General features: G+C 33.2%; 1 protein-coding gene and 1 pseudogene across 2 annotated transcripts in view; one reads left to right on the forward strand and one right to left on the reverse strand.

Annotated features, from left to right (window-relative positions):
- HOOK1 (hook microtubule tethering protein 1) overlaps nt 1–16,012 on the forward strand; it is a 64,853-nt gene that overhangs the window by 37,485 nt on the left and 11,356 nt on the right. For both annotated transcript variants that reach the window (XM_024756227.1, XM_024756228.1), the window contains 7 exons: nt 3,057–3,197; nt 4,336–4,537; nt 5,351–5,461; nt 10,985–11,072; nt 11,160–11,220; nt 12,874–13,014; nt 14,826–14,919. In XM_024756227.1, coding sequence (XP_024611995.1) covers nt 3,057–3,197; nt 4,336–4,537; nt 5,351–5,461; nt 10,985–11,072; nt 11,160–11,220; nt 12,874–13,014; nt 14,826–14,919 — 838 coding nt within the window. The remainder of the gene's footprint in view (nt 1–3,056; nt 3,198–4,335; nt 4,538–5,350; nt 5,462–10,984; nt 11,073–11,159; nt 11,221–12,873; nt 13,015–14,825; nt 14,920–16,012) is intronic.
- On the reverse strand, nt 4,915–5,325 carry LOC112407072 (60S ribosomal protein L37a-like; annotated as a pseudogene).

The raw sequence follows: 16,012 nt of genomic DNA on the forward strand, positions 1-16,012 counted from the left end.
AGTTCTTTCCCATTGATCAATTTTTCTATCTTTATGCCTATAAGACACGGTTTTGATCACTATGGCTCTAGAGTAAGTCATTTAAAATCAGGTAGTGTGAATATTCCAACTTTGTTCTTTCTTAAAATTTGTTTTAGCTATTCTATCCTTTGCTTTTTTAGTCAGTTTCTGTAAAAAAAACAACCTTTTGTGATTACGATTTGGATTGTATGTGATTGATACCTTGACCATATTGAGAATTTCTGTCTATGAATGTAGTATCTTCGTCTATTTAAGTCTAATTTCTCTAGCAATTTTCTGTTGTTTCCATCATAGTTTTATGTGTGTCTTCTGTTAATTTTATTTCCCAATATTTAATTTTTTTGCTGTTACAAACACAATTAAAACATTATTCTGAAAAGTTACTGCTAATATATAGATACACAATTGATCTTTGTACATTGAAACTTTTATCTTGTATCTTGAAACTTGTGTCTTGTATTTTGAAACCTTTCTGTCTTGCAAAGTTTCTTGATTCCCTTACTGATTCTTCTAGTTGTTTATTGAAGTAGAAAATCCTAAGGAATCTACAGTCACCTTGTCTATTAATAGAGCTTTACCTCTTCCTTGTATTATTTCTGCCTTGTATTTATCTTCTTTGTTTTGAGCAAGAGCAAACATCTTGGTTTGTTCTGGGTCTTAGGAGAAAATGTTCAATTAAGTACTGTCAATTATGAAGCTAGCTGTAGAGTTTTTAAATTTGCTTTTTATCAGATTGAAGGAGTTCCCCCTTTATTTCTGCCTTGCTACAAGTTTTATCATTAATTGGTGTTGATTTTTTGTCAAATGACTTTTCTGCATCTTGAGAAGATGGTTTGGTTTTTCTTTTTCACTCTTTTAATATGATTAATTTTTGAATGTTAAAAAATCTTGTATTCTAGGGAAAACCAATCGGTCATATTTTATTGTCTTATATACATATGACTGGATTTGGTTTGCTAATATGTTGAAAGTGTTTTTGTGTCTGTCTTTATAATAGATATTGGTCTGTAACTTTTTTCTCTTGTAATGTCTTTCAGGTGTTGTTATCAGAGTTTTGCTAGTCTCATAGAATAATTAGGAAGTATTCTCTCCTCCTCTATTTTCTGAAAGAGTTTATGTAAGAATGATACTATTTTTTCCTTCAGTATTTGATAGAATTTATCAGTAAAACAATTGGATCTGTGGTTTTCTTTGTGAAAGGGCTTTTAATGGCACATATAATTTCAGTAATGGTCATAGGGCTTTTCAGATTTTCTGTTTCATCTTATGTCAGTTTGCTAAATTGTTTTTTTCAAGGTACATGCTTATTTGATTTAAGTTGTTGAATTTATTGGCATAAAGTTGTTCATAATATTCTATTTATTGTTCCTTTAGTGACTGTAGGATCTGTAGTGGTATTTCCTTTTTCATTCCTGATACTGGTAATTTGTGCTTTCTCTCATTTTTCTTGGTCACTCTTGCTAGAGGTTCATCAATTTTATTAATCTTTTCAAACATCCTTTATTAACTTTCCATATTGTAAGTTTTAGATCTCTGTTCTTTATTTATTTTACTTCCTTTGGATTTAATTTGCCCTTCTTTTTTTAGCCTCTTCAAGTTAGATGGTTGATTTTAAGGCTTTCTTCATTTCTAAAATTAGCCTTTAAAGCTGTAAATTTTCCTCTAAGCACTGATTTAGCTGGGTCCCCAAAATTTGATTGATTGTGTTTCTATTATTATTCAGTTTGAAATATTTTCTACTTTCCCTCGTGATTTCTTCTTTGACTTGGGGATTATTTAGAAATGTGTTGTTTAATTTCTAAATATTTAAGGCTTTTCTACAGACTTCGTATTGTGACTGATTTCTAATTTAATTTCCTTGTGATTAGAGAACATATTCCATGAGACTTCAATCTTTTAATATTTATAATACTTATTTTATTGCTCATCATATGTTGTATTGTGGTGAGTGTTCCATGTGTACCTGCAAAGAATGTGTGTTCTGTTTTTTTGACTGACTTGTATCATAAATATTAATTATATCAAACTGGTTAATAGTGTTATTCAGATCTTTTCTGTATTTTTACTGACATTTTTGTTTAGTTCTATCATTTATTGGGAGACTGATGTTAAAATTTTCGACAGTAATTATCGATTTGTGGATCTCTGATTCTGTCAGTTTTTGCTTTATCTATTTTAAAATTCTGTTTTTACTTATATATACCTTTATGATATGTCTTTCTGATAAATTGACCCTTTTATTATTATGAACTGTCTCTCTTTATCTTTGGTAATACTTTTTGTCTTAAAAATTTTTTTAATGTTAATATAACCACCCCAGCTTTCTTTGCTTACTGTTTGCATGGTACTTTTTTTCATCTTTTTACTTTTAATATATTGTGTCTTTATATTTAAAATATTTCTTGTAACTAAAATATATTTGAGCCTTGCTTTTTTTTATCCAGTCTGATAGTCTCTGCCTTTTTAATTGGTATGTTCAGTCCATTTGACTTTTATGTAATTTTTGACATGGCTGTATTTAGGTCTGTCGATTTTCTATTTTTCATTTGTTATATCTAGTCTTGAGTTTATTTTTTTTTCCTTTTTTGCATTATTTTCAGTTGATCAAATAATTTTTTAATATTTTAATTACTGTATTGTCATTTTAGTTTTTGTTGTTGCTCTAGGCTTTGAAGTATTTATTCTTTATCATAGTCTATACTTAGAGTTAATATTTTACTAATTTACACACTATGTATATTTTTGGATAACTTTAATATATACATTTTCTCGTCATCTTTTGAAATTAAAATTCCTGTTTGAACTAGAAAACCAAGCTCAGTGTTTTAGAAGTAAAAATGAAAATTCTGAACATCTTTTGCTTCTCAGGTCTGTTTTAAAACCAAGAGCTGAAAAGTACCTTATTCCTTTAGTTTTTCTTCTTTTGAATGCAGAATCCAAAAAAAAATTTAGAAGTAAGTTTTGCTAAGCTCATATCTCAGTAAGAAAAGAAATAATGGAAATTACATTATAAATACTTGTTTTCTTTATGCAAGGCTCGAAGCTGCAAAAGATGATTACCGTGTTCACTGTGAAGAACTTGAAAAGCAATTAATTGAATTTCAACATAGGAATGATGAGTTGACTAGTCTTGCTGAGGAAACAAGAGCCCTGAAAGATGAAATAGATGTTCTTAGGTACGGCATGTCTAAATATAATTATGTCACTTCTAAGTTATTACTTAGTCATTTCAGTATTCCTTATCTTAATCAGGGATTCTTAGAGTTTTCCGTATATATCAAGTATTGATCAGTTTTTATCCAGCCTCCTAGTCTTTACTTCTTTTATGCTTGTTGATAGTTATGGACCGTTTAAGGATAACATTTGATTCGTGTTAGGACAGTTTCATAAACCTTTTTCTTATTTCTCATTTAAGAAAATGATACCTTTTTCTTAAAAATTTGTAAGCTGAGTTACTTTTAGATACATTTGGCTTGACTTTCTTGTGCTTACTAGTATATCTTGTGAAATTTTTGTGTAAAGAAATGCAGTCACAAACCACATTTTGACATTTGATAAAATATAGATAAGAATCCTAGCATTTATTTCAAGGTTATCTCAGGTTTGTCTTATAGTCTTTGACAATATAAAATTTATATTTAGTTTTTGCCTGTAAAATGTTACCGAAGCAAGTAGTCTATCCACATGATTTTTATATTTTCTGTTAAATTTTCTTAATCAGCCATTTTCTTGCACAGTTTTTAATGTCGTTATTTTAAACGAAATCTTTATAACCATTAATTTGAACTTGCATGTGATATTGAAGTGGTTTGGTTTATTTATTTATTTTTGCTCTAGCCCAGTTGTCAGGTAAGCACAACTCCAAAGGGAAGTGCTTTGCTAAACAAATTATAAGTTGAGTCAACTTCCTTAGTATATCAAATACTTAGAGCAAAACTACGTTAAATATTATGCACAAAGCACAATTGGCCTGTAAGCTACAGAGCAGCTCAGAATTGTTCAATTATATTTAGAAAACCATTATTTTTTTATACATTTTTCTGATATATAAAATAGTTTGATAATTCAGTTTGTCAAATTTGAAGCATTTTTATTTTGATGACTTTATAACGGAAGGGTTGAACTTTAGAAAGTTTTAGTCCTGAGTCTGTCTCCAAAGTTCTCACAAAGTTTATGATTTCTTTTCTCTGTCCCTCTCATTTTTTTTTTAACCAATTGATAGTTCATTGGGAAGACTCATTTTACAGCCAGAATAACATTGTTATGTGTACCTACTAGTCTTTACACAGTAATGTTTAGTCTTTGTTATTATAGGGCTACCTCTGATAAAGCAAATAAACTGGAGTCAACAGTTGAGATATATCGTCAGAAGCTCCAAGATCTGAATGACCTTCGCAAGCAGGTGAAAACTTTACAGGAAACAAACATGATGTATATGCATAATACAGTCAGCCTAGAAGAAGAATTAAAGAAGGCAAATGCAGCACGTACACAATTAGAAACATACAAGAGACAGGTAAGAAAATATCTTGATTTTTTAAATCAGTAAAATTGGAAAGAGTTTAACTTTGAGTTATCTAAGTCTTTTACATTTTTGTTGGCTTCTGAGCTTGTATATTTTTTGGACATTTTTATTGTTTTATTAGTATTTCTGGTAACCAGTGATAAATGCCTAGAGAATGGAGTTATAACCTAAAATATTCTCTTCTGCTGTTTATAAAACAACCTAGATAAACAGGGTAGAAGGCTGATATTTTTTTTTTTGCTAAGTTATTATTTGTATATTTTAAAACTTATGTTTATTCTTATCTACATGCCATTTCCACAAATTTTTTTTTTGTTATATAAATTAACCAATTTTTATAGGCTAGCAACATTTCAAATGGTGGTGCTTTACTGGGCCTTCAGTTCCTTCAGTCCTCTGATGGCAGACTTTACTGTGACAGCAGAAGTGGTATTGTAGGTCCAGGCACCACCAGCTACCGTTTTCATGCAGGAACCACAGTGCCAAATGCCCACAGCTCATCTCTTCATCTTGGTTTTGCCACAGAAGGAGCAAGTGTATTTGGCATGCTGGCTCATTTCAGTTTTCTTCACCATTTTCCTGAGGGAGGCACCATAATGGGTCCCGTATTTACCCACAATTCCAACCTTCTTGATGCATTTAGCCACATCGCTGCAACCTAGGACCAAGCCCAGAGAGTCCACAAATATTTAGAATTAGACTATAATCTTAGTATAAATTTTATTTCCAGTTTCTCATTTATTGAACTCTGAAAAGCTATCAATATTATATACTCTCATTTTTTACTTTTGTTTCTGATAAAAGGTTCAGGATCTTCACGTTAAACTTTCCTCTGAAACCAAAAGGGCGGACACACTAGCATTTGAAATGAAGCGGCTTGAAGAAAAACACGAAGCTTTACTTAAGGAAAAAGAGGTAAACATAAATATAATTGATATGTAATATGTATATCTTGTTTTAGTTTTTAATACTGTCTTTGCTGTTTTAAGAATGGAAGTGATGTAATCAGTTCTGTCTTTCTCCAAATTGAAATTGGTGATATAAAAGAAAGTCTTGTAGACATTCTTTATGGGGTTTTGTAAGTTTCCTTCATATGGGAAGATGAAGTCACCGAGCCTAGGTCATGTCTCAGTGCATGTTTTCCAGCTCTAGACTGTCAGCTCCTTGAGAGCAAGGACCATAGATGCAATTTTTTAACAGCTTTATTAGGATATAATTTATATACCATAAATTTCAGCCATTTAAAAGGTATAGTTTAATGGTGTTTAGTGTATTCACAGCGTTGTGAAACCATTATCACAATCAAATTTTAGAATACTGTCATCACTCCAAAAAGACACCGTGTGCCCATTAGCAGTTACCCTGCATTCTGGCCCCCCTCCCCTCAGCCTTAGCAATCATTAATCTACTTGCTGTCTCTATAAATTATATGAATATAATATATATATAATATATTATACAAATTATATATATGAATATATAATCATACACTTTGTGGTTTTTGTGACTGGATTCCTTCATTTAGCATAATGCTTTCAAGGTTCAACCATGTTGTAGTGTGTGTCAGTACTTCATTTTTATTGCTGAATAATAATCCATTGTATGGATATACCACATTTTATTTATCTGTTCATCAGTTTATGGACATTGGGTTGTTTCCACTTTTTGCCTATTAAATGAATAATGTGGTTATAAACATTTATGTACAAGTCTTTATGTGGACGTATGTTTTCTTTTTTTTTTAATATTTATTTTTTGGCTGCGTTGGGTCTTAGTTGCAGCACGTGGGATCTTTCCTTGCAGCATGCGGGATCTTCATTGTAGTGCGCGGGCTTCTCTCTAGTTGTGGTGCTCAGGCTCCAAAGCACACAGGCTCTCTAGTTGTGGCACGTGGGCTTAGTTGTTGTGCGGCACGTGGGATCTTAGTTCCCCGACCAGGGTTTGAACTGGTGTCCCTTACATTGCAAGACAGATTTTCAAGCACTGGACCACCAGGGAAGTCCCTTCATTTCTGGAGTATATACCTAGGAATGGTATTGCTGGGTCATATGGTAACTATGTTTAACTTTTTTAAGAACTACCAGACTTTTCTAAAGTGGATGAACCATTTTTCATTATCACCAGCAATTTGTAGATTCTAATTTCTCCACATCCTTGACTAAGTATATTAAATTTTAATTTTGGGTATCCTAGTGGGTATGAAGTAGTATAGCATTATGGTTTTGATTTGTATTTCCCTAATGACTAATGATATTGAACATCTTTGCATGTACTTATTGGCCATTTCTAATTATCTTTGAGAAATATCTCTTCAAATTATTTGCCCATGTTTTGTCATTTGCCTTTTTAAGTTCTAAGAGTTCTTTATATATTCTGGATATAAGTCCCTTGTCAGATACATGATTTGCAAATATTTCCTCCCATTTTGTGGGTTGTCTTCTCACTTTTTTTTTGATGGTATTTTTTTTGCAGCAGAGTAGTTTTTTTATTTGATGAGGTCAAGGTTATCTATTTTTTCTTTTGTTGGTTTTATGGTGGTGTTTCTATGAAACCATTGAATAACCTTAAGGTTGTAAAGATTTATTCCTATGTTTTCTTTTAAGAGTTTTATAGTTTTAGCTCTCATATTTACTCTGTGATCAATTTTGAATTAATATTTTAATGTGGTGTGAGATAGGTTTCTAACTCTATTCTTTTGTATGTGTATATTCAGTTGTCCCAGCACCATTTGTTGACAAGACTTGCCCCATTGAATTGTCTTGGTACCCTTGTTAAAAATCAATTGACCATGATACTGTAATGATGGATATACCTTTGTCAAAACTCATAAAAGTGAAACAGAAAGAATGAACCCTAATGTAAGCTATGTCCTTTAGTTAATAATAATGTTATTATTATTATATTGGCTCATCATTTCTTACAGGTAACCACAATAATGAAAGATGTTAATAATAGGGAAAATTGGGGAATGGGGGGAGATGAGGGGATATATGGGAACTTTGTACTTTCTGTTCAGTTTTTCTGCAAAAAAGTGTATTATTTTTTTTAAGTAAAAAAAAATCATTTGGCCATAAATATATGACTTTATTTCTGGACTTTTCTTTGTCATTGATGTGTATGTCTAGCTTTATGCTAGTACCACACTGTCATGATTACTGGAGCTTTGTAGTAAGTTTTGAAATTGGAAAGTATGAGTTCTCCAACTTTGTTCTTCTTTTTAAAGCTATTGTTTTGGTTATTCTGGGTCCCTAGCATTTCATATGAATCTTAGGATCAGATTATTAATTCCTGCAAAATAGCCAGACTGAGATATTGATAGGGATTGCCTAAATTTGTTGATTAGTTTGGAAATCTGGCCACCTTAATAGCATTAACTTTCTGATCCATGACTGTAGGATAACATTCCATTTATTTAGGTCTTGAGCTTCTTTCAACAATGTTTTGTAGTTTTCCTTGTACAAGACTGCACCTTTTAAAGCTTTATTCATGAGTGTTTTATTCTTTTTGTTACCATTATAAATGAAATTATTTTTTCAGTTTCATGTTTGGATTTTTCAATGCTAATGTATAGAAATACAATTGATTTTTGAACACTGATCTTGTATTTTGCATCCTTGTTGGATTCACTTAGTATTTCTAATAGTTTTTAGTAGATTCTTTAGGATTTTCTATATAGAAGATCAGGACATCTGCAAATACAAGTAGTTTTACTTGTTCCTTTGCAATCTGGATGCCTTTTATTTCTTTTCCTTGTCAAATTGTCCTGGCTAGAACCTCCAGTACTTTGTTGAATAGAAATGGCAAGGGTGGATATCCTTCTCTTGTTTCTGATATTAGGGAGAAAGCATTCACTGTTTCATCATTATATATGTTACTAGCTGTGGGTTTTGTTTGTAGATGCCCTCTATCAGGTTGAAGAAGTTTCATTTTATTCCTAGTTTGTTGCATGTTTTTATCCTGAAAAGTTTTTGGATTTTGTCATCTGCTTTTTCTGGGTCAGTGAGATGATGTGTGGTTTTTGTCTTTTATTGTATTAATGTGGTATATTACACTGATTTTTGATATTAAATCAGTTTGCATCCTTGAGGTAAATTCCACTTGGTCATAGGGTATAATCCTTTTTACATATTGCTAGATTCAATTTGCTAGTATTTTGTTGAGTGTTTCCCCATCTATATTATAAGAGATATTGGTTGGTAGTTCTCTTTTGATGTCATTGTCTGGTTTTGGTATCAAGATGATACCACATAGAATGAGCTGAAAAATTTTTCCTGCTTTTTAGGTTTTAGCTCACTTGAAGTCTTTACCTAGTGTGTCCACCCACTAGGGTCATCTCATTGACTTTTTCTGTTAACTGTTTGTCTTTTTTTTTCCTGCATTGGGACTGTCCTGTTTCTTTGCATGTTTCATACTTTTTTTGAAAATATGACCTTTAAAATAATATAATATTTCAACTCTGGAAATCCAGATTTTCCTTCAGCCTCAGAGTTTGTTATTATTGCTGGTTTTTTTAGTGACTCTTTTGGACTAATTCTATAAAATCTTCTTTCTTTGTAATGTTCAACCACTGAATTCTCTTGCTCAGTTACCATTGAGATCAGTTGATGATTAGTCAGATATTTCCATAGATGCCTTGAGCCAATAACTCTCCCAACCTTTGCCAAAGGACTCAGTGTATATTTTGGAAAACGTCTTCAATTCTTAGGCAATTTAAAACTCTGCCTTTGCCTTTACTTCCTGTTTGCACAGGGCCTCAAGTTTATCCAGAGCTGAGACATTGGGGCCCTCTCAGGTCTTTTCTGGGCATGCACACAACTCTATATATAGCTGGCCTCCTGGATCTCCAGGGATATGTCAGAACTTTTCTAAGTCCTCTGTGGATTTCTTGTTTCTCAGCTCCTCCTTGTAAGGTTTTGGCAAGGCTCTTGTTTGCCCTAACTGGCATCACAGCCTCCAGCAGCTATAGTGAAAACAATTGCTGATGATTGTTTTTGACAAATCAATCAATGAAAAGTATGACTGGGGCTTCTCCAGGGTGCTTCTAGACAGACCAGATAGTGACAGTTCTCTAAGCATGGGGCTATTTTAGGAGGAGTTTCATATCCAGTCTGCCCATTCTGGTGGTGGCTAAGCTGCTGTTTTTCAAAGCCATAGAAATTGAGAGGGAATTCCCTGGTGGTACAGTGGTTAAGACTCAGTACTTTCGCTGCCGTGGGCCTGAGTTCAGTCCCTAGTTGGGGAACTAAGCCGTGTGGTGCGGCCAAAACAAAAAACAGGAACAAAGCTACAAAGATTGAAAATCTGCTGGTTTTAAAGGCTACTCCAGAGTTGGGGAGAGGGTGATAGTAGTAAGAATAGTTAAAAGAACAAAAAGCTCCCTGTTCTGAGATTTAGCAGAGTTTCTTTAACAAGTGCTCCTCAGATCATGGCCGACCCTTGGTTAATTTTCAGAGTTCTGGAAAAGTTGATTTTGACAAATTAGCTAGTGTTTGCATTGCATTTATGAAGGAACAGATTTATAGGGGTCCTCATGCCTGACTGTAGTTATAGTTTATAGTGTTCATGTTCAGAGATTCCTACGGCATCTGTGCACTCTGGCCTAAGGACCCTTGGAGTCAGGACCCTTGGACCGTAACCAATTTACTGTTAGGTTGATTTGAACCACATAATGGACTAAGTAGAGTTTTGTTTACTGATTTGAAATATAACATTTAGAATATGATTTTATGTTAAAGTACTTTTCAAGTTCCGGGAAAATCATTTAAACATGAGTCTTTTGTACAGAGTGTAGAAATTTGTCATTGGCTGTCAGCTGTAAAATAAAATAGCCAATGATATGAAGTCCTAGCATGCTATCCCTAGGAAATAATGTTTTTCCACAAATTCATACTTCCAGTATGCTACTTAGAGTAATAGAAGGAAATAACAAGTCTCCAGCATCTCTTACACACCAGACTATAGTCTAGATATTAGACAAACTTTATCTCATTCGCTACTCAGAACACCTTTGCAGGGGCTTATGAATCAGTATTCTCATTTTGATGATAAAGATCTCAAGCCAAAAAATCAATAACTTGCCTTAGATAGTATAGCTGGAAATAGTGAAACTGAATTCAGGGCACGATCTATTTGCCTCCAAAGTCCATGTACTTTTATTACTCTACAGTTGCATATTTGTGCTCTGTTGCATAATTACATTCATTTGGTTCAAAGATAAACTATCTAATGGGGAAAATCACAAGCTTTGTGTTGTATAAAGTCTATTATTTATGTGATTTATACAAGAGAAATTACCCCTTAGCACTAAAACTAAAACATTGTCATTTTTAATTAAGGAACAATTATCAAATTAAATTAAGATAAATTATTCTAAGCATAAATTAAATTGCCTGTGGGCAGAATTAAATATTTTACTTATATAAACAATTCTTTTTTTAGAGACTAATAGAACAGCTTGATACTCTGAAAGAAACAAATGAAGAGCTTCGATGTTCACAAGTACAACAGGATCACCTAAACCAAACAGGTGAATTTTGTTGCATTTAGAAAAGATTTTTGTAATGGTAGATATACTGAAATGTTAATCTATTTTTTTGTTGCTGATGTTGTTTAGATGCATCTGCTACAAAAAGCTATGAGAATCTTGCTGCTGAGATTATGCCAGTGGAGTATAGGTAAACTTGTTTTTATTAATTGATAACCCATACTTAATATTAGAAAAGTGATTTCTTCTTCCTTTTGTAAATTTCTAAGCCTTTAACATTTTCCATTTTATGAGTCATAGGGCTTGAAAATTACTTTGTCTCATGCTTATGCTTTCTAAATCAGATTGTTATTGCTACTATGGAAGCTTAAAAATTTACCAGAAATAAAATTTCACTTACTAGCTGAATAACATATTCTAGATTTTATAATACAGCCTTTATTGTGTTTAACTTATTTTTTTATCCTTAGTCTCTTTGGTAATACTTTAAAATGACAGCTATTGAGTGGACAGGAATTTCCTCTTTTAAACACTATGGAAAACCTTTTTAATACTTGGCATTCAGATCCACACTGGTGAAAAAAATAGGAGAGGAGCTGTCAATTGCAGGAGGATTAAGCTGGAGTTAAATAAAATACAAATTTTAGCGGTTCCTCTTGACCTAACTTTTATTTTGGTATTTTACCACTATGTTTACTTCTAGGCATTTGACTAATCTGGTATAAAGTTTTCTTTTCCTTTTTTGTGACAACAGTTTTATTTGTTAATTACTTCTAATTCTACTCTTTATTTAAACAGCTTTATTGAGATATAATTCACCCGTTTACACATATACAGTTCAGTGGTTTTTAGTGTAATCACAGAGTTGTATAACCATCATCACTGTCTAGTTTTAGAACATTTTCATCCTCCACAAAAGATTCCCTGTACCTATTAGCAGTCATTCCCCATTCCTGCCTCCCCTCCATCGCCAGCTCCAGGCAACCAGTAATCTACTCTGTCTCTATGGATTTGCTTATTGTGGACATTTCATATACATGGAATCATACAATATGCGTCCTTTTGTGAGTGACTTCTTTCACTTTGCATAATGTTTATCAAGTTGTTGATTTTCAATTTGTTCAGGTTTTTGCTGTTAAGATAGAGCTCCTTACATGCTGGGCTAGAAACTAACTTGCACTTTTTAGTTAGTAATATCCAGTGATATTAATCATTTAAAAATAGCCATTTTTTAAAGTGATGGTGCTGGCATTCAGAAGAACAAATATTGTGATTCATTGAAATTAGTTGCTCTTGGGGAATGGAATTTAGGAGGGCAGCAGGTAGGAAGCATTACTTTTTAATTTAATACCATTCCTATCATTTGCATTTTTAAGAACATGTATGTAAACCTTTAATAAAATTTTTTTCTAAAAATAAAAAGTCTAGAGACACTCATGACTGTCATTATCATAAAAGTATACTTAAAAATTTAAAGCAAACTGTAGTTTCTTAAATCTACTGCTTTTTATTTATATGTTTTCTAAGGATGTGCTATATATTACCTTTAGTGTGAATAGTTTCTAAATTATCAAAGTAAAATAATTCATATCATCTCTTAGGGATTTACATAATAAACATTTATTGACATATAATCTTTACCCGTACCTTTAAAAACTTACCATTTGTTTTTTTGAGACATAGTCCTACAATGCACAGTTTTTTCTTAAGAACTTTCAGAAGCTTTGGTAACGTTTCAAAATGACAGCTAGCGAGTGGACAGGAATTTTCTTTTTTAAAAAGCAAAGAATTTAAAAAACTCTTATACTTTAAAAAATTGTTTTTAATTGCTTTTTAACATCAGGGAGGTGTTTATTCGACTGCAACATGAAAATAAGATGCTTCGGTTACAGCAGGAAGGTACTGAGAATGAACGTATTGAAGAACTTCAGGAACAGCTGGAACAGAAGCACCGCAAGATGAATGAATTGGAAACTGAGCAGAGGTGACTGACACACTCCTTCATAATTGATAGTCATAGCGATTTAATTACCTAACCACAGAATCTTGATTCGCAGAAGTGGAAGATATCATTGTAGTTCAAATAATTAGGATTTGCACAAGTTTCGATTTTTGTTTTTTCATCTCTCACTACCCATTATTTTTAGCAGACTTTGTTAAAGCAAGTTGCTTATTCTTGAATTTCATTTAGATGTCTTCACAAATGACAAAAAATTAACCGATGAATAAATGACAATCTGGTTTTCAGCTGGAGTCTTGTACACAGATGGTACATAGCTTGTGGAGTCAAATTTGAATTCCACCTCTACTTAAACTGGGCAAGTTACTTAAATTCACACTTAGTGTCCTCAGCTATAAATTGGAGATGACACCTATTTGCAGGTTCTTATGAAGATTACAGATAATGTGTTTAAAGCAAATGGTGTACTTATCTGATATCAATGAGGTGTTCAAAAATTATAATGTTTTAAAAAAATAACGTTTATATGGTGCTTACTAGTGCCAGGCACTTTTCTAAGCACTTTTTTATATTAGCTCAGTAAATTCTCACAATAACTCTATGAAGTAGTAACTATAATTATCTCTCTCTTTATGGACAAGGAAGTTGAGGTGCAAGGTGTAACTTGCCCAGAGTTACACAGCTAGTAAGTTCTGGATCCTGCGTTTGAACCCTCTGTCAATCTGACTTCAGAGTCTGTGCTCTTTAACCACTTTGCTAACCTGCCTCTTATAATAGCATACCGACAAGGTATTTGGATTTATCTGACCTACCTTTATTGGATCTTAGAGACCACCAGGAATTTTAAAGACACTTAAACCTTGTCTCTCAACCTGTATGTATACGATTACATCAACTGCAGTTAAAAGAAAAAGAACGTTTTAGCTTTCTGAAGAGACCATTAAATATTGCTGTTTTATATGGTTCAATATCAGCACTGGAGATCCTAAGTTTCAGCTGTTAATATAGGAAGATAGACATGTGAATAGATAATTATTATGTGATAACTGTAATATTGGAAAAATGGAGTGTCATGATGGGCAGGTGTGTTGTGTCATATATATATGAAGAGAGAAAGTCAGACAGATAGTAACTCTGTCTCTCTTGCTGGTAACTTCAGTGGCAGTAATGATTAAGCAGGGTTTTTTGTTTTTTTGTTTTTTTGACTGGAGTATCATTGCTTTACAGCGTTGTGTTAGTTTCTGCTGTACAGCAGAGTGAATCAGCTATACGTATACATACATCCCCTCCCTCTTAGACCTCCCTTCCACCCCACCCCCATCCCATCCATCTTTAATGAGATTTTGCCAAGTTAAAAAGCTGCAGTAGTTGCTAGTGCCAATCTCTTTAGTTGAAATAAGAGTCACGAAGAAATGGTTGGAAAATGGTGGCCTTCCTCTTCTCCCAACACCCTGTGAAATCTGAAACAAGAAATGGAAACCTAATTTCCATTCATTAAAAATACAACTGGAGGAAAACTGAGCTAGTTTTCTGATTTTTATACCAGTGAGTAGAGTGCAGAAACGTTATGCTTTGCCGCTGACTCATTAAGAACCTTAAATTTTTAAATGTGGGCATATATGCTTTCAGGATAAAAATGTCTTTTTTTAAAGAATATTTCCTTGAAAGTAGGCTACTATACCATATATTATACCTAGCCACAGATAATTGTCCAGCTTTGGTTATTGCTATTAAATGTATACTTTATGAGTTAAATTGTATAAATGCACCTTTATAGATCCTTAACTACTTTGACTTTCAGTACAAATAAACACGTGTGATTCATCTTTTAATAGGCTGAGCAAAGAACAAATTCGAGAATTGCAGCAGCAGATTGAGGACCTCCAGAAGTCTTTGCAAGAACAAGGCTCCAAGTCTGAAGGAGAAAGTGTAAGTAACTTAAAAGTTATGATAATTCTGTTGTGTATGGACTCTCTGTAATAGATCCTGATATCCAAATTAATCTTGTATTTGAAAGTGCTACCCTTATCATTGGGGGTGCCCTTAAATATCGTATATATATGCATAACAGATGCAGTGATTTTGCCAACTTGGAGCCTATAAATTGATCATATGGATTGGAAGGTGATTTCTATCTGTCCTACTTCAACAGCTACCCTTAAGTTCATGGTAATTCCTGATTGGGAGCATGCTACAATTGAGGCCTTCACAGTTTTGCTGGGATCCCAACAGGACTGGCCTGAGAAAACCCTAGTGAGAGTAATCTGCAGTCAGAATAGAGGAAAAGAGAGAATGAGAAAGTGATTTCTACCAAAAGAACATTCGAGAAGTAGGTCACATCAACCTCCAAAGGACAGAAACCTTAAAGCAGTCTTGAAGTACATCACCCCTTATTTCTTCCCTCGTTGATTCATACAGACTCATGGCCTTGCCATTTCTCATGGTTTTTGATGGCAAATAATTGTGAGGGCAGAGGTAAGAGGACTTAAAAAAGATCAAACAGCCTAAATCTGAATAGACCTGGCGATGTTTATTTAGTTCAATCTCTATATACAGAGAGGTGAAGAAGTAATAATTGAGGGAGGAATGTATTTAACTAAAACAACAACAAAAAGATAGGACTGATGTCATACTTGACACATTGGACCTGTCTTCAGGACCACACAAGTATTACAGCAAATATTTTCCTCTGTTTCCATTGGGAAGTGTGACAGAAACTGAATATCTGCCCTTGATCCTTTTGCACTTGCCATCCTATTTTCATGCTTTTCAGTATAGACTAAATCCTTCCTTAATCTAGTGTCCCTTGTACTTCTTTTATAGCCTAGCATTTAAGCTAAAATTAGGACTCAGGGCCATATTCTTGTTAATATCCCTTGTAAGAAGGTGTGTTTATGTTGTGTTAGCAACCTGTGTAGCTCATTCTCAGTCTGGACTTGCAACTAGCAAACTTACAGAATGAGAGCAAAGCACAGGTGGGCTGGCCCACAGACCATTCTTTCCTCTTCTTTTCTGCAACAGC

This window comes from Neophocaena asiaeorientalis, unplaced genomic scaffold, assembly GCF_003031525.2.
Source record: "Neophocaena asiaeorientalis asiaeorientalis breed wild unplaced genomic scaffold, Neophocaena_asiaeorientalis_V1.1 scaffold205, whole genome shotgun sequence".
NCBI classification, from domain to species: Eukaryota; Metazoa; Chordata; class Mammalia; order Artiodactyla; family Phocoenidae; genus Neophocaena; species Neophocaena asiaeorientalis.